Source organism: Plectrocnemia conspersa, unplaced genomic scaffold (genome assembly GCF_051122295.1).
Source record: "Plectrocnemia conspersa isolate PC_06_02 unplaced genomic scaffold, ASM5112229v1 ptg000009l, whole genome shotgun sequence".
In the NCBI taxonomy this organism is placed as follows: Eukaryota; Metazoa; Arthropoda; class Insecta; order Trichoptera; family Polycentropodidae; genus Plectrocnemia; species Plectrocnemia conspersa.
In genome coordinates, this window is record NW_028277173.1 from 24278101 (window position 1) to 24299225 (window position 21125).

General features: G+C 30.1%; 2 protein-coding genes across 4 annotated transcripts; both read right to left on the bottom strand.

Annotated features, from left to right (window-relative positions):
* Positions 1 to 2931: 2931 nt before the first annotated feature.
* On the bottom strand, positions 2932 to 8647 carry FucT6 (alpha-(1,6)-fucosyltransferase 8). 3 transcript variants are annotated; one of them, XM_088192541.1, is made up of 10 exons: positions 8548 to 8647; positions 7792 to 8176; positions 6620 to 6934; positions 6394 to 6559; positions 6139 to 6325; positions 5836 to 6073; positions 5010 to 5163; positions 4767 to 4940; positions 4458 to 4697; positions 2932 to 4390 (listed from the first exon to the last, which is right to left on the bottom strand). In XM_088192541.1, the coding sequence occupies exons 2-10, from the start codon at positions 8046 to 8048 to the stop codon at positions 4301 to 4303; spliced, it is 1821 nt and encodes a 606-aa protein (XP_088048667.1). In that variant the 5' UTR covers positions 8049 to 8176; positions 8548 to 8647; the 3' UTR covers positions 2932 to 4300. The 3 variants fall into 3 exon arrangements, with proteins under 3 accessions (XP_088048667.1, XP_088048666.1, XP_088048668.1); XM_088192540.1 differs by having other exon boundaries at positions 4159 to 4390; positions 8587 to 8639; XM_088192542.1 differs by lacking the exons at positions 2932 to 4390; positions 4458 to 4697; positions 4767 to 4940 and having other exon boundaries at positions 5052 to 5750.
* A 1379-nt stretch (positions 8648 to 10026) lies between these two features.
* Positions 10027 to 18050, bottom strand: Scsalpha1 (Succinyl-coenzyme A synthetase alpha subunit 1). Its single transcript, XM_088191478.1, has 6 exons — positions 17949 to 18050; positions 13735 to 13829; positions 13391 to 13657; positions 13137 to 13331; positions 12892 to 13071; positions 10027 to 11007 (listed from the first exon to the last, which is right to left on the bottom strand). The coding sequence occupies exons 1-6, from the start codon at positions 17980 to 17982 to the stop codon at positions 10792 to 10794; spliced, it is 987 nt and encodes a 328-aa protein (XP_088047604.1). The 5' UTR covers positions 17983 to 18050; the 3' UTR covers positions 10027 to 10791.
* Between the last annotated feature and the right edge of the window lie 3075 nt (positions 18051 to 21125).

Genomic DNA, 21125 nt, shown 5'->3' on the forward strand with positions numbered 1-21125 from the left:
TAATTACATTATTATAGTAAATTGATTACTCGCAAATCACGAGTCATTATGATGGAAGTGGGGTATGAGAGGCGTTGCTTCGGATGTTTTAAAAACTGATACGTTCTTTAAACAACCAGATTTTATTTGCATAAAAAAATTCAACCCCGCATTCCTATTTATTTTTTAATTTAAATTGCCTGTTTCCAGCTTGTCCTATTATTTTTAACTATTTCATTGTTTTACCGATACACTTTAAGTTACATATGCAATTAAAAAAACATTTGATTTAAAGAAATAGATAAAATAATATTTATTTGAAATGATATTTATTTTTCCATAAGATGCCCACAAATTCACAAATTCTAGTGTTTGATACTTTTTTTAACACTAACATACCTTAAAAAATATATAAAACATCACTTTTGTATAGAATTAATTTGCAAGAAAATAAACATTAAATAGCACATAAATTGTATATATATTTATAATGTGATAGATAATTTTTAAAAATCTGAGAATTTTATATCACATCTATCTTCAAGATTAGTGTGATTTTCTAATTACCACACTGACATATGCCCTACCCTACCATTACCAAACGATTTGTGCATGTGTTTTAAAAACGACACATTAAAAACAAACAGTTATTTATAATATATTTGACATATTCGAATTTATAATAAAAAAATTCACTCAGATCTCAGAAAATCACATCAAATTCAAAATTTCCTGTAGTTTTAATCTCTCTTTGGAGTATTTACAATGATGCTTTAATTTCAAATTAAATATAATTTTACCTATGGCATACTTTATAAAAATAAAATGTTCAATATAATCTCTTGATTTTTACATTGATTTAGTTTTTAATCATGGAAATATTATACACAGTTTTGTTTTAAAACGATTACTATAAATTTAAATTTTGTGCCAAATAAAATGTTTGAACCTTCACAGCCTTTATCAATATCTGATGACATGTTACATTGTATAATAGCTCAAGTATCAATGGTTATATAATATAATGTTATAATTAAAATAATATTAGTTACAAAAAATATATGTGGGCTTTAAAGAATGTAAATTTTTGTTCATTTTGTTCATTAGTTATATTTTTTATATACAAAATATATTACTCTGAAGTATACAATATTTAACATAAACTATAATTTTTACATATCATACACAATACGTTAACATTTTTACGCATTATAAATACAGCATATAAATGCGAACATAAATTGAAAAATTGGTGCAGTATCTTTTATTAAAACATAGTTTGCAGACATCGTGTTTTACACACATGCCATGAGATTACATTATCACTCTCGATTAAGAATAAAAATATAAATATATCATTCTAATATAATAATATAGTTTATTCGCCTTAAACGATTACAATTGCACTTATAAAGTTGGATTTTTAAGAAGCTTTAAAATAATAATTAAAAATAAATTATAATTAAACATAATATATATTTAAAAATAAGTTGTATAATGATACATATAATTCGCCACTTGTTCATTTTATTTGACTCCTTGAATAAAACACAAAACGTTATTAACAATAGTTTTTTTTCATATTGACAATAAATATTTACATCTGATTAATATATACACAACTATAAATATCTATATATTATATATATGATTATTATGAGATTTTTAATTCAGCTTTTATATTCTCCAAAAAACTCATAAATATAAACAAACTATTTATTATTTACAATATAAACTCCTCTAGCTAAAACTCTTTTTATACTTTTATTGCAAATTACTGTTGCGAAGAAAAAAAAAAAAATATTTCATTACTTTGTAACGTCTAAAACAACCCAGTTCTTTATATCATATTTCATGGACAATTAAAGAGGTAACGATATATTTCCTTCGTCAGTGCAAAATTTTATTTATGTACTATATTCTTAAATATATAGTACAATAATGAAAAATACAAAAATAAGCTATAAACATTTCAATTAAAATCATGAATATATTCAAATATATTCGAAGGCATAAAATCGATTCTCTAAACTCAACTTAAATGTCTTACTTTTAGATTTAGGACACTGCGAGGAGTTGAAGAATCTGCACCCACAGCTAGAAATCGCCATAGGGATACATTCAAATTCGGTCATTCATTGTTTCATGTGGATTACACTAAAAAGTGATATTTATTAGTGGAATTCAACAAAATAACGATTGTGCCAGATGTGCGTACACTTTCTGCTCAGCAACAATGCGGCTATGTGGTAGCTAGGGATCAAGGAAGTTATCACCATGTGAAAAAGCGCTATTGAAAGATTGTGATATACATCCGGCAGTATAATCAGGAGCCGATACCAACGGAGATCATCAGTAACATAAAAAAAATTGATCTAGAAGACAAAATCAACTCCTACATTATTATGTGAAGTACGCCCAGATCCTAGAATGATTGTGAAGTCAAAGAAAACGTCTCAATTTCGCAGCCTATTATGATAATTACGAGGAGTTCCCACAAATCCGTCCCACTACGTTCAGTAAGAATTTATGACACAGTATAAGTGATGATATTTTTCCTTTGCAATTTTTTGATATATTTCAAAACAATAATCACGCTGTGACAATATACAATAATTAATTCTGTCGATTTTATTAGAAGAAAAATTTAGAGGTTTATGTATTAAGTTGTTTCATATCAAAATGGCTAATTTTTACTTACTCGGAAATGGAATGTGATTGTAAGAAGACGTTTGTAGTAAATAACAATATTTTTTATTTACTTCAAGAGGAATATTGTTTTCTTTATTTTCAGTCATTTTTTGGCTCCAGTGCATTATATTCTCAACAAAAGATCTATTTTGTACAAGTTTAAACTGAAACACAATTTAGCGCAGGTCACGAGAAATATTAATTTGGGATTTGGCGAAGGTATTTTTAGTCAGAGAACTGTAAAGCATCGGTTCGAAATTTTTTTTACAAAAAATATTGAAAAACTGTTGAAGTTAATCACAAACAAATATTAAGACACTAGCAGCAAACTTAAAATGTTTATTTTGCAATGGTTTCACATCTGTATGTCTTAGTAACAGTAGAAAAAAGGACAAATAGGTATCGCACAAACTAATTGAAAAAATCTACCCTTTGTTAGTTCTCTAAAAAAATAGGGAACCATTCTAGAAGAGAATCATTACCTGTGATGATAAATAGATTCCATATGATAAACATAAGAGATCTAGACAAAGGATAGACAGCAAAGAAGCTACAAAATTGAAAATATTATGATGAGATTACAGCGGAATCACGCTGTAGGGAAATTTAAACCATGCATAGAAAATTAACTTTTTACTGTTGCAAAATTAAACATATTATGAGATGGAAATTTTGCCTCATCCCCATATTTCCTTAACCTTTTCCCTACAGATTACGTTTAGACTTATTTCTTCAAAATACGAAATTCAATAATAATCAGAGTGATATTATAAAAGCCTTTAACAACACAAAAAAATATTTCTGTAAATGAAGCATATTTTGTTTAATAAAATTGTAATTAAAAAAAAAACAGCATTTTATATATTTATAAAAAAAATCACCCTCTTCATATAAAACAATCTAATATATAGAATAAACCTATGAAAATAAATATGTTTAAGACCTATTATATATATTTCAATAATAAATGTATTTTACTTTTAGAAAAGTTCCTTGAAATACCTAATGTTTAATTAGCAGAACCAACTTTTTTTCTAGAGCCTTTTCCATGGCTACATGTAAAGTTTCGGATTTTAAATTATGTATTTCAGTCTTTTTCAAGTGGCTTCACATGAAATATAGTGAACAAGGAGAATAAACTAAATTTCGGGAGACAAAATATTCATGCAGTATATATTGTGGCTCTAATCTGCTCCAAGAGCTCTGATGACAGAAACAATGCATCCAAACATGGAAAAGGGCCATTGATTAGCTATAAAATATTTCCATGAATAATATATTATTATACATCTCATACAAAATTCAATCTTTATCGGCCCACTGTAATCATCAAGTATATTAAAATATTTCTATCTATAAAAAATCACTGAAAAATAAATTCATGAGTAAATATTAAAAATATTAGATTGTCAGATCCTAAAGAAATGATTTAAACAATTATGATCTTTAGTTTTTACCATACAAAACAATCATTAAAAAGATTCGGAGGAAAAATACACATCTTTGAGATTCGTCTATCACAAAAAAATATCAACAATTTTAGGGAAATCATTTACATATACACATATATTTTTAAAGTCAATAACCCTCATATACCATAATTTCAGTAGTTTCACTGAACTTTTGAGGCTTAAGGTACTACCAATGGCACATTAGTATACGTCGGAAAATCAGCAGTGTCAATCTTGTCTTTCGTCTTGAACGACGGGAAGAAACCAGACTAGAATTAAAATTAGAATTTAATTAGAGCTCACAATAATAAATCACAAACTTACATTAAAACTCACCTGATGAGTTCGTCTATTGTTTCCTTTGCTGTATCCGTTCCAGTGATTCCCGGCTATGCCGACGATATCGCCGACCCTCATTTGCATTTCTTGAGGACGCTGTTTAGGTTCGTGATCCAAAACGGCTATCCTATTATGCGGGTTTTGACCGCCGTAATAATAAATATCGTCCAGTGATGTAAAACGATCTGACGCATCCACGTGTAATGATTGCATAATCTCATAAGCTACTCTACAAACCTACGATTTAAACATATATATGTACTTAAAACAAAAGCAAACTTAACCAATCAAATAAACGATAATCACCTGACTACTGAAAGTACAAACTAGATGATCACTTAAACTTAATAGGTGTATGTCCAATATTATTCCGTTGAGCGAATTATCGTTATATCGGGTTGAAACTGCTGCAGTTTTAGCCACATTTGGATCGCCCAGTATCTCATAAGATGAATATTTTTCACGTGCTTCGATTATCACCTATAATTTTAAACATATATGTATATGATAATATAGCAAATATTTTTAATTGGTAAATTAGAATCATACTTTAGGATCATCTGAGGCTAAAAATACTCTTCTTTTCACAACTTTTTCTTTTAATTCTAGTTGATTGTAGTATTCTTCAACGTGCACCATATATTCTTCGATCCTGTGAAAAGCGGCTTCAGTTCCCACTTTATCTGTTCTTCTTACGTGAACTCTACAATATTAATATAATGATAAAAATAAAATCAATTGTATACATAACATTACAATTAAGCTGTTCGAAAAATAATCAGAATCATTTTTACAATTTTTATAAATTAAGAACATTGCTAGGGACGAAGTACCAATCGAGCTCTATAAAAATATTGATGTGAGCATTAAACTTGTAATATATGTTTCATTCGGAGCACGCCGATTACAATACTCTTTGATTTGGCGTCCAGATCTCTCGTTTTATCTCACCCCTACTATACTCAAACATTCCCTACTACGTCATCACTCTGCAGGAAAGGGTATATAATCTGGAGTCATGAAGGGGTATGTGAATATAATCTCTTTCGTAAAATATAATACTTATATAAAAAAAACTCCTTTTTTCTAAAAGGCTCGTCATTACGACTGTGATTTCGAATCAAGTCGAGTACGCCTCCTCAGCTGATATGGGTAATCTGTCTTCAACTAAGACCGAGAATCTAAGTGTATTCCACTAAGTACCGATTTTTAGTAGAGGTGTGATTGTGTCACTACTTATTTAGTAGTTGTTAATTGTATTTACCCCACTTTAACACATTGGATTAATGCCTGTAATATTGCAACGGAAGATTTACAACAAATAAAACAATTCGAGAATTTTCTGAACAACTCTCATTTATAGTATTGTTTTTACCCAACAATTGGATGCTTGAATCCGAGTTTTTTAGCTGCATTTTCTAAAAAGTCTTTCGTTTTAGTCTGTGGTCTTAGTAAATATTTTAAAAATTGTCCGATCCACCACGCTGACGGTGCACCATGTATTCTTTCCAATCTCGGTGCGAGATCTGCTGGTACCGTTAATGGTAAAAATGCTGGTCTTGGCGAAAGTGCATCGATTATAGGTAGTGTTAATACTTGCGTGTACCACTTTCCTAAAAATATATATTAATTTAGTTGAATTCTTCAAACAATATCTATGACTAAATAAATGTTCTACCTGGCCATGTATCCCTAGTTTCTCCTTCGAGAGAAGTACAAGTATCAGATATTGGAAGAAAAATTTGTTCCCATCCAGCTCGATGATATCGCCAACCAGTGGATCTAAGAATCAGCGTTCTCTCCGTTGCATAAGCCAACACTAAACAATACACAACGTGATGCAACTGACATCCGTATCCGCAACCCTAATAAATACAATGTATTATGCATATCGTATCTCTGACGTTCTAAGAATTTACAGCACAAATAATACCTTATTTAAATTGCAGACCATTTTCTTTGCCGAGTTGCAATCTTCAGGATTCTGTAAAGCGTGTATACGCCTTTGAACGAGATCGCTCAACGCATACGATTCGGTCTCTCTCCACTTCTCATATCCGTCCACTTCTTTGAGATTTTGCAAATCAGTCATCAGCGATCTATAAACACGTACGTAATAATTACAATTCATTATTAAGTATTATAAACGCGATAAATACCTTTTATGTTCAACGCCTAAATCTAATACGTTCTGCAACGCTTTGATCAGTTCTGAGTTTTCAGATTTATCTAAAGTCTGCGCTTTGACGACTTCGGCGTGAACGAAATTCCAAAATTCTTGAGTGTTTGTCTCTATTCTCCGTCTCAAGTATTCGTATTCTGCCGCTGGATTCGACTTTTGATCTATATCTTTCCTCCATGACTTATTTCTAACGACTTCGCCTCCTTGTAATAATTTATTATTTTCGATTGCCTTATCTATTGAATCGCTCATGTGTTTGAGCAACTCCGTCTGTTGCTCTTTTGAAAAATCACTAAGAAAATCAAATTATGAATTAATGGAATTTTTAAAGGGATATTACATTGTTACATATAAACTTGCATAATCAGTTATGCTAATTATAACTTTCGAATGTGTTGTGCTCAATAATAGTTGTGTTATTACTAAAGATATCATAAATAGTGAAAAAATTCAAATGTAGATTTATCTTTTTTGCGAAGAATTCCTCTGAAATCGTAAGGAAATATCGCAGAGTTTAGTTTTTAGAATCGGTAATTGCTCTAATAGATAAATATTTTAAATTGTCAGTATATAAGAAGTCCAAGTAAACAACTGCCATGTTTATGTCTATTATAAACAGAAAAACAGCAAAGGACCAAGATTTAATCGATGCGGTAATCATTAAAAACAATATTTTTTATTGTTAAAAAAAATCTCCAAATCAAATTAAATAATTCACTTTATCAAAAATATTCTTGAAATCAGTGCGTTATATCTATCTGAATATTGATTTCATAAGATTGTAGATTTTGTACATACAAAATAAATTCCAAAAAAATTGGAAGGCTTGAAACTTGAAATGCACCTGGTTCGTATTTTAATTAAATAAAAAATACCCAATTTCATATGTGACAACCTAATATTTACATACAACATAGTCATGATATAAATATAAAAACTATACTCTGTTTAATTTAATAAAGTATCGAATGGTACGAACATATTTCATTCCCCTCGTGACTCTATCTACTGTCTAATTGACCACCCACAAGTCATGTGTCATTTCAAGATTTGTGAAAAAAATAATGTATGAAAGAAAATACTGTGCATAGCCATTGATACATTCTTAGAAGAACCAGAGTGTATATATATATATATATATAGACTTACTTTAAATTTATGTTTTTAAATAATGACTTTAACTCGTCATTTTGCTTCTTGAGGGAATTTAACTGCGAAAAGGCTTGCGCCAGTTGTAGTTTTACCGGTTCAACGTCCCACGTCTCCGGTTTTTGAGAATTGGAACACACCATAGGCCAAGTAGCGAAAATCATTACAACTATCCATATCACTGTTATGCTTATTAACACTTGCCCCCATCTTCCTATTGTTATTTGTTGTCGATGGAATAAAGTCATTTTATTCATAAATATTTTAAGCTTTAGTGCTTTGATAAATTAACTACTAATAAGCTTATTTACAATTTTTTTGGTAAAAACACGAAATTAATTTGTATCTAATGATAGTTAATATCACATCTTTCATTTGAATTCATCTGTAAATAAAAAAAATATATTTAAATATAATGTTTATAATAATGTAGAAAATAATTTATCATACATTACAAATATTTCTATTTAACTTGTACACATTTTCTACGGCCTCTAGTATACTATACAGTTATTTATAATCAAACCATTTCAAATTCACACACACACGCTTATAAAGTATTGTGCTATTCGAGATAATATGAAAATGAACAATAAGTTACGCACATTATAATATATAACAATAGTGCAACGAATGAATACACAATTCACATAGGAAATAAATTATATATTAAGACCATATTACAATACTTATAAATCGATTTTAATTTCATACCCGAAATCTAAATTACGTTGTAATATATCGCTTTTAAAATACCTATAAATGACAATTGTACGAGATTACGGTCCTACTCACAGCGCGTTGACAACCTAGTCGGCCATTTTCATAATTTTTTTAATTTCGCTTAGCAGCCCATATTGTGACCATTACACGATAAAAACGTTAAATAAATATGGGCTTGATTAAATTGCGATGCATATATATTTCATGTGTTTTAAATTTAAATAATATATTTTAAAAGTCAACTTATATTATTTAAGATATTTTAATACATGTCCATTAATTAAAATATAATCACCATGAAATCTTATTAATTATTTATTTATCTCCCTCCCGCTCCACACAGACATACATCAAATATTATATAACATACAAAATAATAATTATCTAGATATTTTTATTTTATGTATATAATATTATTATTATTTCATGGGTTATTATTAAAAAAATTGTCGAAACTCGGTTGCTCGAATGATTTAATTCGGTTATTCTCGAGTTTTTTGAGCGATCGTAAGCAGTTTGTAATCTATGGCGGTCGATTGTCGAAAGAATATTTCACTCCTTCGGGAGTTCCTCAAGGGTCCAACCTGGGCCCTCTGCTCTTTATGCTATTTATTAATGACATAAATACAGCAGTAACAAATTCAAGTTTTTTCTGTACGCAGATGATTTAAAATTGTATAAATGCATTCGATCTGTTGCGGATTCCTTCTCACTACATACTGATTTAGAATTTCTCTGGAGATGGACTTCCGTTAACCGTCTGCCCTTTAGTGTCAAAAAGTGCCATACTGTGTCATTTTTTCGAACCCGTTCGCCATCAGTTTATTCCTACGATCTCGGTGGATACATTTTGATTAGAGAAACTTCCACTAAAGATTTCGGAATCACTTTTGAGAGCAAGCGGAGGTTCTCTCTATACATACACAATGTCTGTGATAAGTCTTCCAAGATGCTCAGCTTTGTTATGAAGAACGCCTTTCACTTTGACGATCCGTCAGTTATTTGCTTCTTCCATGACCCCTTAGTTCGTAGCATTCTTGAATCAAGATCTATAAATCGGAATCCCCGAATAACCAACTCTCATAAAAGGTTAAAAATAGCTTAATAAAAGGACATATGGTTATTATTAGTTCTTATATCCCAGTCTTTCTTTTAGGAGTGACGTTTTGAATCTACCGCATGTATGGACGGTACGCCACTGATGTAATACTTATTTTACATCGAAAATGCTAAAAAGCCCAAGTTGAGTATTTTGATATTGGTTATTTACACACTATGAAAACATAGATAACTTATCTTTAACAGTCTCAGTAGCATAGCCGTGTTGTTTGAAATATTTTATGTTGATTAGTTCCACGTAGTGCATACCTACATTAAAATCTGAAAAAATCTAGCATGTTATTTACATTTATAGATTAAAGAAATACATACTAAATTTGTATACCTTTATTTAAACATTAAATATTTATGACAGTTAAAAAGTAGTTATATTGTAAATAAAACAAATTATAAAAAATAAATATAATCTTTTAATAATCAAATAAAACTCTACAATCTGATCACATTCCATGAGGTACAAATCATCTCGAAAATTATTAAAATATTGAAGACAATCAATTCAACATTATTGTAATTCCCAGTTACATATACATTGAATATAAAATTGTACATAGTACACTGAATCAATGATACAATACTGAAAAAAATAAGATTGAACGTACGATACTGTTAACGATAGTGGTGCATCAACTAATGTGATCAACGTAGTAACCATCGTCAACACAGTGCGGATTAGATATATTATACTAACGGCGTTTTATTCTTACTGATACTATTCAACAACATTTTCACTACCTAAAATTAAGATCGACATCGGATTGTGTAAGCTTCGTTTTCGTATTTCGCTAATAAACTGTATGTTCAAAACGGAATGAACGAAATGTATGTACATTGTCGCAATCAACAGAAAGGCACAAATAAGTCTGTGATTTAGCATATCATTTTTTTATAAAAAAAATATACATATGTAGTTTTGTTCAATATAAGCACAAGTGTATATGCGTATTCTATAAATTTTAACAAGGACAAAGATTGATTATAAATAATGCAGTCATTCACATCAACAATATCAATGTAATAAACGTTCTTTGGTGTCATATAAAAAATATGACTGGGAGCGTCCAATCATTATTGTTGATTGTTTATAACTAAGGTTTATTTATTTATGCGAGATGAGTAATTAAATACAAGACGACAACAAACAAGCTCGTTAATAAATTAGACGAGTTCGAGCCTCTTCATCTCTTTCAGTAATTCTTGTCCCATCTTTGCAGGAGATGGTGTCACAATGACTCCGGCCGCCCTCAAAGCGTCGATTTTTCCTTGAGCTCCACCTTTTCCTCCGGAGATGATAGCACCGGCGTGACCCATTCGCCTACCGGGAGGAGCCGACAAACCGGCGATGAAGGAAACCACTGGTTTAGCTTTGATACCCTGCAATAAATATTTTAATTTAAAATTGTTCTATTTTAATGTTACACATGCTTGATAATATCAGCAATATCATGCATATTGCATATGTATATTATTTTTATATTATAGTAGAATAGTAAACAGTGAAATATGATATAATGTTTAATTTAATGTGTATGTATGTCACCAATTAATATTAAATGTTATGTAAGTGAGAAATAAGTAGCAATTCACTTTTTCGTATAACTGAAATAAATATAATTTTGAAACCTTTAAACACCAACGACTTTTTAGTGATTCACCAGTTATTCTCTTCACGCATCCGTATATTTTTCTTTAAATATAAAATACTTGGTTTACTGAATAATGAAGCTAGTACAATAATCTTTAATAATTAATAAAAAAAAAATTTAAAATAGTTCGTAAACATGTTTTAAAAAAATAATTTGTTTAAAATAAAATAATCATCAAAGGACACACTGGTGAGTCAAGTGGTTAATTTATATACTAAAATATTTCAAGAATATTCTTTAGAAATTAAAAAAAATATCTAGAAATTCAGGTAATATTTTATACATTAAAAAAGTGAGCAATTGAATTGCTACTATTATATTTCTATTAAATCAAAATGTTATTAGTCTGTATTTACAAATATATCATGGAAATCTTCGTTGAGAATATTATTAATATTATCCTTATGGATGGATATGCCGAATGGAAATCGAAAAATAGACCAAAATGTTATGTATATCAAAGGCAAATTCAATATGTAACATATCATCTCCCACACTCCCACCTCTTAATAACCCGACCTTGATAGTGACTAAGCACATGCGTTTTTGATGACCCTTAATATTCTTAACTTTTTTTTTTTTACTCGATTACCATGACAAGCATTTATTAAGTTGATCTTTAATATTCTCACACCTCATATATACACATTGGATCCTAAATCCAGCATTATTTATAATATAATTCAGATATTTATTTATTACAAATTGTATGTGATTATATTTTTCAAATACAGTAATCTTCTAAATTTAAAAATATTTTTGGCTAATTATAACACCTGAACTTTATAAATAAACTAAATAAAACGGATAAAGATATTTTCTAACTCAAGATTTTTATGTAACAGATTAGTTTATCGTCTTATTATTGATTTTTAATCTGCTTTTGAAAAGCTTAATAATTTCTAATTTGACTTCTATATGTAGCATTTTTTCCTGACGGTGATATCATTTTCAAAACATAATAGCCAAATGAAATCCAGCATTTTAATTGTTTTTATAAACAGCCGACGTAAATTGAGACAATGTAAATTGTATGATTACTGTATACTAATGTATTTTAAATGACAATTTATTGTAAATAAATATCTTTGTATTCGTTAATTAATTTCTTATTTTTATAATGGAGTCTAAATAAACCCCTCAAAGTTTTGAAAGTAATCACAAACTTCTGCATCGTCCACATAAAACGAAGTCAAATCAAAAATATATAAATAAATTAACTATTTTAGTATATTGCTTTGAATATTCATAAATGAATGAAGTCAATAGATTTATATGTAATCAAGATAAGTTCACATTTTATAGATGCATATTGAAAGAGAATGTTTAATATAAATAAACATGTTTTTTTGAAATATAATAAATGACCAATGACGAGAAATGCAAATAAAATTATTTATGATTTGAACAAATAAAATAAAACTATAAAACCTCTGTTCTCAGCTTTGTTAACATTACTATATTCTATTTACTTATTTGAAACACCACACTAACCCTGCCAGCCTGTTAAAAATTATAAAATTCATCAAAATAAATTCAATATATACATAAAAATAATTTATCTATTATAACTTTATTATTATATAATTAAAAATAAATCTGTTTGACTTACAGAATTGTGCTTGATGAGATATTCAGCAGCTTGTTCTTCTGCAACACCTCCAATTTCTCCGATAAAGATAATACCCTGTGTTTCAGGATCGTTCAGGAACACGTCCAAGCAGTCGATGAAATCGGTACCGTTGAATGGATCACCCCCGATTCCGACGCAGAGCGTCTGTCCTAATCCGACCTGAAAATAATTAAAGTTATTTTATTAAAACAACTAAATATTTCAAATAAATAAAGCAATCGTACTTCGGTGGTTTGCTGCACGGCTTCATATGTCAAAGTACCAGATCTAGACACTACTCCGACTCTTCCCTTTTTGTGAATGTGCCCGGGCATGATGCCGATCTTGCATTGTTCGGGTGCAATGATTCCGGGACAATTTGGTCCTACTAACCGTGAAACGTTTTGCCTAAGCAACTTATGTTTAACTCGCACCATGTCCTAAAACATAGTAATATAATTAATACGCCACTCAAGGTAATAAAAAAAAATTAGCTTACATGTTGTGGAATGCCCTCAGTGATGCACACAATCAACGGCATCTGAGCGTCTATGGCTTCGATGATGGCATTAGCCGCCGCCGGTGGGGGAACATAGATTACGGATGCGTCGGCTCCTGTGGCATTTCTAGCTTCTGTCACAGAATTGAATACGGGTAAGTCTAAATGGGTCTTGCCGCCTTTGCCGGGCGATACGCCTCCTACCACCTTGGAGCCGTATTCGATGGCTTGCTTCATGTGAAACGTTGCCTGTTTGCCAGTGAAACCCTAAAACATTAAACCGTCTTGATGAAACACAGCACAATAATGTACATATAATCAAAATACATAAAATAATAGAATACCTGACATATCACTTTGGTGTTACCATTGAGTTTAAGATTTTTTCTAGTTTGACTATATTGGGAGTTGAAGCGTACATTTGTAAAGACAATGCAATCTGAAATAACAAAAATAGTTCATTGTTAGTAGAATTAATTAAAGGTATAGGATATAAAATGCGAGTGTAAATTGAAAGTTTAATAATATATAATAGTTTATCAAAATTTAATTAGCTTGTATAATACAATAGAAAACTTTAAATTTGCATTGAAAAAAATCTGTCTGTACTAGCCGCAAGAATTGCTTCGAATTCTGTGAATGAAAGATGTATCTAATAAATATATCTAGAAATTGTATTAACGAAGGTACGATTTTTCAATTAACATATATTTTGAAACAAGATTGCTGATAACAAGCATATCAAAATATTTAGAAAAGTTTGATGAAAATCGGACTAAAAGTATGGCATAAATGTGTGCTTACATGAGCACTACAAAAATAAAAACATGCAACTGCCAATTTACTTAAGTTGAGTTTATGATCTAAAAACATCCAGGCTGTATATTTTTGTATGCTAGGTTTAGGAACAGTGTTTAAAGATCAAAGTAAAAGTTTTAGCTTGAATGCAAAACAAGATTAAATAAGGACTTGTAATTAAATGGTCAGAATTTAAATCAAATTTTGGTCAGAATAAAAATCAATTTTCGGTCAGAATAGATATTAAATTGCCAGAATAAAAATAATAAACGGTCAGAATAAAAATAGTATAGTCAGAATAAAAATAACACATGGTCATAATAAAGTAACTTGCTGCCAGTCACATATTTTACGCAGGAGACTTGAAGTTAACCTATTTTATTATCTCATTCCAATTGTGGTACTCACATATGCGTCTTCGCTATTTGAACAGTAAGTCATAGATTGGATGATGCTGGACAATTACAAGATATACCGAAATGAGAACAAATCAACACAATATCATTAAAAAAAAGGTTAGGTTATTTGGTTCCACATTGAAAGTCGGGGCGAGCGGTAGCGAGACGCCTCCCTTTTCCTATATAAATTTGTAATTATTAATAAATAAAAACCACGTTATAAAATGAATTTTGTTTTATTTTAGAATGTTACATTTTGATTATCATTCACCGTAGTGGTGGTCGTAGTGAAGGTCTAATAGTTGGCGTTGACAAGAGCTGTTGATTCAGCGTTGGCGCGTCAGACTGTCAAGATGTAAACGACAGACGCCGTCGAACAGTTGCACCAATTTTAAACGATAACACTATTGCCAACTGAAAAAATCTAATCTGACCATATGTCAACATATATCTTACCATTTAATATTAATTCTGATCGATCCGATTTCAATTCTGACCAATTAATATAAATTGTGACCCGAAAAATACGAGCCTTAAATAAGTTGTTTTTGTGCAACACGTCTCTATTCTTATAATTCAGAAATCAATGTCAGTAAAGCATAAACTAACTCTTTTATCGTGTAAAATATGGTAATATTATGATTTCTGAACAAAATAATTCCAATAAATTTAAGAGTACGAAATAAATTAACATCTTTTTTTTTATATTAATTCTATAATAAATACTGAAATCCTCTGTATTGATATAAAAAAATCCATAAAAGCCGAATAATATAATATATAAAAAATAAATAAATTATTAAAACATAAAAATAAAAAAAGTAGTAAAATAAATCAAAGCAATAAAACTAATAGAATCACTGATTTTATTATTATTATAAACGCAATATTAAATAATAATAAAAAAAATAACAAAAAGAATTATGGAAATATACGTAAAATTAACTCATTTCCAAGTGTACACTAACAAATTAACAAATGTTTACAAATTAACTCACTACTCAAAGGGTTAAGGTCTCCTATATGTATTCCTATAATTTAACTCAAATGCTAACGTTATCACCCATTTCTATATTTTGAACAATTTTATAAAAAATACAATTATTGGTATGTCAATATGATCAATTTAACTGCTATTCTTTAACCTCTTAACTGGACGTGCATAGCCATTCTGTGATTGTGTTTATTGTCTATCGTTCTGTGTTCTGTTCATTTTATGACGGATGAATTTAACTTTTAATTTTAATTTTTAATTTAAATTTGACAAAATTTACTGCCCGTTCAGAATCCAGCATTATTAATCACGTAATAAGAAACTGCCTAGTTAAGAGGTTAAAAGTATATATGTAGTAAAAATACTTTCTTAGAAAACCTTTTATCCTTATAGATGTGAAAGATTATAGATACGTAAAATATTTTATTATCAGAGCCACAAAAAAATTGGAAAACATGAAGTATGAAAGCAAAACTACTCATGAGGATAAAAAAAAAATATTATCGTAACCATTTCTTGAAGAACTACTACTATTCTCGAATATGCACCTTTTTAGAATTCCTTACGAATATACATAATTTAAAGACAGTTTTCAAAATATTTTATTTATTATCAAATTTTAAACGTAAGATGAGTTTTAATGTTGGGTTATAATTTGTAAATATGTGTTGTAAATTCCTAAAACATTAAAATATTGGTTAGAATTTTTTTTATTCTTATTATGTTCTTTAATTTATTTATTTATATTTTATTGCTATATTATTATTTTATATATCTATGATAAGTCTTCTTAATAAAAGGGCAAAAAATATACCAAAATGGCTATAAAATTATTATTAGTTGCAAAACTAAAAAAGGTATCTTAAATTCAAAGAGTACTAAGGGGGGTTAATAATTATTATACACCACAATAAATTACGTTTATTGCATTTCAATTCATTTTAGAAAACAGGACAGCAATAAAAATACATAGTTCGGGCAAAAGAAACAGTATTTTTAAATATGCACATTTTGAGTATTGATAAAACAATGAAATAGTTAAAAGAAAATATAATGTAATTTCTAAACATTTGTTAGCCATGAAAAGCTACCAATTTCTGTATATAAATGTGCAGTGTGATTTATATTGAGACTTATTATAAGAAAATATACCATCATTACAAAGTAATAACAGCAGAATGTTTTTCAATTTAGGAAATAAGTAGATGCATCAGATGTTTTATCAATGGGATACTCCTCGTCCGTTCATTCATTCATTCAATGTAAAGGGGCTCCTAAAAATATCAATCGCATCCAGTTAGCAATTACCTTGTTACCTTATTACATAAGCGATCGCAAGTAACGTATGTACTATGTAGTGGCGTCCGAAAAAAATTTGGAACAGCCGATTAGTTACGACATGACCGAAACAAAAGTCCGCTGACTGATGTTAATAATAACCGTTTTGATGTGGACTAGAGGGCCGTGACCTAGAGAAAAGCCGATCGGGTCCAAATGCTACAGCTAGAGGAATCCCAAGAGCAAGCAGCGATCCCGAAACGGCGGCGCGAGATTGCTTTTTAATAATAATGTAGACTAATTTTAACGTCCCCGAAATTGGCGTCTCAAATCTAAACGTAAAATTTATTCCCCGCAATAACATTTTTTATATTGGCAGCCCTGCGTTTCGCGGCTGTTGAAAATCAATCGTTCGAATACAAGTCGAACGCAAGAATGGACTAAATTAATTAAAAAACCAACTGTAATTGAGAACGAAGTCATCGATAAACTTCGTTTACGATTTATTGCAGCAATAGAAATAGTAATAGCGGCATTTGAACTTATCCAGTTCATGGCCGTAAAAATTATTAGGACCAAATATGTTACGTATTCCAATTAATATATGAAAATATAACATAACATAGTTTTAAAAATACGATTACGGCATTTCACTTTTCATCCAAAGTACAATCGCATCGGTACGTAGATAAGCCGCTAGAGTCCAAGTTCCCGATAAATGATATCTTTTATGTTCATTGCTCTGTCGTTTTACGAACATGAAGAAAATATCCGCACTATAAATATACGACGTTCTGTGACGCATTAGTCACCAAACCGAACGTCGATGCCGACAATTACTAGCATAAACATTGCGCAAGCGTTATTTTATTTATTTTTGCATAGTAAAAATATGTCGAGATTCATAAATTGGAAAATGTTCGGCGAAAATGGACTCAAACATAACCACCAAATATAAGTCGGATGACATAATTCCGAGAATCTAGCAGGTTTCGGTAGTAGCCAAAAAATGTCGAGCGATTTTCATGTGTGAATGTAGGCCTTTGAAGGTCGCGCAAGGTCGATTGGGTTATAGTGCATTTTTTTTAACCTTTAGCTTTGGACAGGAGTCGAGCGGCGGACATGGTGACGGCTACAGACGGCTAACCACAGACACAACACTTGCACGGACAACTCTCGGCTCGCACGCACTGCTGTAGAGATGTTCTATCGAGATACTATCAAATGCTCGTTACAGCAGATCACAGTTTCCCTACTATCTCTCTCTCTCTCTCTCTCTCTCTACTTTAAATTGAATTCTAATAAATAAAATAATCAAATAATAGATTGGATAAAAATGTTAATTATTATATCAATTTTTATTTTTAGCAAATTCGTGAAAGTGAAAATTCAATTTGGCCACCACAAGCGAGGGTCTGTTTTGCCTGTTACTTCGTTGCTTTTCGATTTGAGCCTTAATCTTTTTTTCGCAGTACAAACTTTTTTATTAACATTTGACAATTGCAATTTTGTAATTTGTGAACAATTAATTTCATCTGAATATTTTATTGATATTTTTTAAATCACCATTATTTGCAATCTAACAATATATTGTGAACGAGACAGCGGCGGAGGGCAACACGTTACTTTGGTGGACCTCGATGGGCAGAACACGGTCGGTGGTATCTCGCCCACCGTTATATTATCATGTAACATAATATGTGAACATATAAGCTTTTAAATAAAAAATACTTCTGCAATGGCTTAATTTGTGTATAATTCCCACACTTCACAATCTGTTCGCCAAAATATCTTTGTATAATTCAAACACTACCAATTAAATTTAAAAACTTGTTTACTCCTGCGTATATTATAAAAATCGCGAAAATTCTCATTTTGGTGTTGTATGTCCCATAATATATTAAACTGTCACACTACTGTTGAAAGAGTTACGCAAAATTAATACTGTATTAATACCGAAAAAATTGAGGTGTTGACAATGACGATAACATGGCCTAATTTTGTACTTTCTTTAGAATAACAAAAATAAAAGGACAATTTAATTGTCTTCTTATTCGTTGTGCAGATTAGGTGCGAGCATTGGTCAGAATAGTGAACACTATGAATAACTCTCCGCAGCGAATCATTTTTCAAAGAAAAAACAACAGATTTATCCTACATAAATGCACTAACGATTCGTTTTATGGAGAAAAGTATATATTTTAATACACATGTGGGAGGGCTATTTATATTATAAAACTTAGGGGCGCTGTTTTTTCATCTCTGGTTGACGCTGACAAGCTAGAAAATTAGCGGGTCCGCTCCTCATTCATTGTATATTCTAACATATAATTTCAAATTTCAATAAAATTATTACTGCAGCGGCTCAATCTGTGTCTAATTGCCACCCGTCACCTCCCGTCGGCAAACACATATCTCTCAAAACATTTTTTTGTTAAACAGCACCCAAAAGTTTAAATGTCTATGAAATAAAAAATATGGTTACTTTGAATGCCTTAATTATACAGCTTTAAAAAATCTTCAATGAAAGAAAGAAGTATGTTATACATACTAAGTATTAAAAAGCAGTAATGTTTTTATTTACGATTGATACAGTTTATATGTTTACAAAAGTAGCGCGTCCGAACGCCCGAAGATTGCCAGTGGAGAGAAAAACCGTCATACCAGTTTTACCCAAGTACCGCCAAGTTTTGGCCATAACGAAATCTAAATTCAAATATAAATAGGTCCCTATATTGAAATATAAATAAGATGGTGATGGGTGGCAATTAGACACAGATTAAGCAGCTATAGTAACACTTTATTGAACGATTTGAAGTTGCTTAGAGTACGCTCGGAATAAGGATTCCGGTTTGTTATTGTGTGCGTGAGCTGTGTGGCTCAAAACAATTTCGCTCAGAATATTTTTTTTTTATTTTAAAAGAAAATATATGTTTATTTAACCTACATACATCTGAGCTAAGTTGGAAATTTCAACGGACAATTAAAAATATATTATATAATCGAAGAAACCAGACATTGATGTCATTAATTAAATATTTGCAAAATTCAAAATCTTTCACTAGTCAAAATAATAATGAAGTCTTTAGCTATTCTTCAAAAGCAAAAAGATATAAAATGGGGAAAGAAATTATTCGCAGATTGTTTAATGGCTCGACGACTCTATTAAATCATTATAATCTATTGAATAAATTAAAAAATTATCATTGGCGCAACGATAAGAATAATAACTTTTTTAAGCTTTACAGAGAATAATGTAAAAAAACCAACAACGTACGGATTAATGGAAAAATAATTAAAATATTTTAATCCACGGGTAAGAGAACAAATAACTTACAGTGTATATTTGAAGCCTTGATATCAATGAACCCAGATATGCCCAAGAAATTTTGTTCTCTTAAAATTTCATTTATAAATAAAAAACAATGGCACGAGTTTAGTGACCTACCTATGGGACAGTGGGCATAACTGGGTTAAACCAATATCAACACAAAATTATTTAATATAAATCACTAGAGAAGATCGAACTTCTCTGCCACACTGCACTTTAATGACGAATACCAGCGTTGACGAATCAGCGACTGTCCTTAAAAGAGAAAGCGAGACAATGAAGTATACGCTAAATCGCTTCTCCCTCTCATATACATGTACACGCACACAATAACAAACCGGCATCCTTATCCCGAGCGTACTTCAGCTAGTTGTTAAGAACTAAATAAAGATGTCTATGATATTTTTCATCATTTAATAATCATGGGCTCTCACCTTTAGCACAATTTTAATGGAACCACTATTGCAGCTTACGTTTTTTAACAGAAGCAATATCAAAAGTTAAGTTCACAAGCAGTTTCTTCTGCTTTACCACCTGTTTTGAACTCACACAATTTCTCTTATTTTCTTTATTTAATTTAATAGTACAATTTGAAGCAAAATTATTAATAAAACATAAATCGGTGATTTCAAAATACAGATCGTAAAATGCACTTTAAAATATTAAGATGAGCCCAAATAAATTATTAGTAAATTTAAAAAGAATGTCAGATTTTTGTATATATTTTTTGAATAAATACAATCTCTCCTATTTTTTCTTTCTGAAAAATTGTTATTTGGATCAATATATTTAGAATAAAACTATTTATTATGGTTACCATACGTCTCGGTTTCGCACCATTGTTCCCGGCCGTCGCGCGGTAAAAAAGGTTACCGCAAATATTTTTGAACCAAAATTTCAGGGATGACCTTTTTATTTTTAGCTCCCACCAGACAT

Excerpts from the sequence above, each read along its gene's own strand:
- FucT6 (XM_088192541.1), bottom strand. The coding sequence starts at position 8,048 with ATGAATAAAATGACTTTATTCCATCGACAACAAATAACAATAGGAAGA. Across the intron at positions 6,560-6,619 it reads TTAGGCGTTGAACATAAAAG|ATCGCTGATGACTGATTTGC; the intron begins GTATTTATCGCG and ends ACGTGTTTATAG. Across the intron at positions 5,164-5,835 it reads TTCAAGCATCCAATTGTTGG|AGTTCACGTAAGAAGAACAG; the intron begins GTAAAAACAATA and ends TTAATATTGTAG.
- Scsalpha1 (XM_088191478.1), bottom strand. The coding sequence starts at position 17,982 with ATGTCCGCCGCTCGACTCCTGTCCAAAGCTAAAG. Across the intron at positions 13,830-17,948 it reads ACTCCTGTCCAAAGCTAAAG|ATTGCATTGTCTTTACAAAT; the intron begins GTTAAAAAAAAT and ends TTGTTATTTCAG. Across the intron at positions 13,332-13,390 it reads CTGAGGGCATTCCACAACAT|GACATGGTGCGAGTTAAACA; the intron begins GTAAGCTAATTT and ends ACTATGTTTTAG.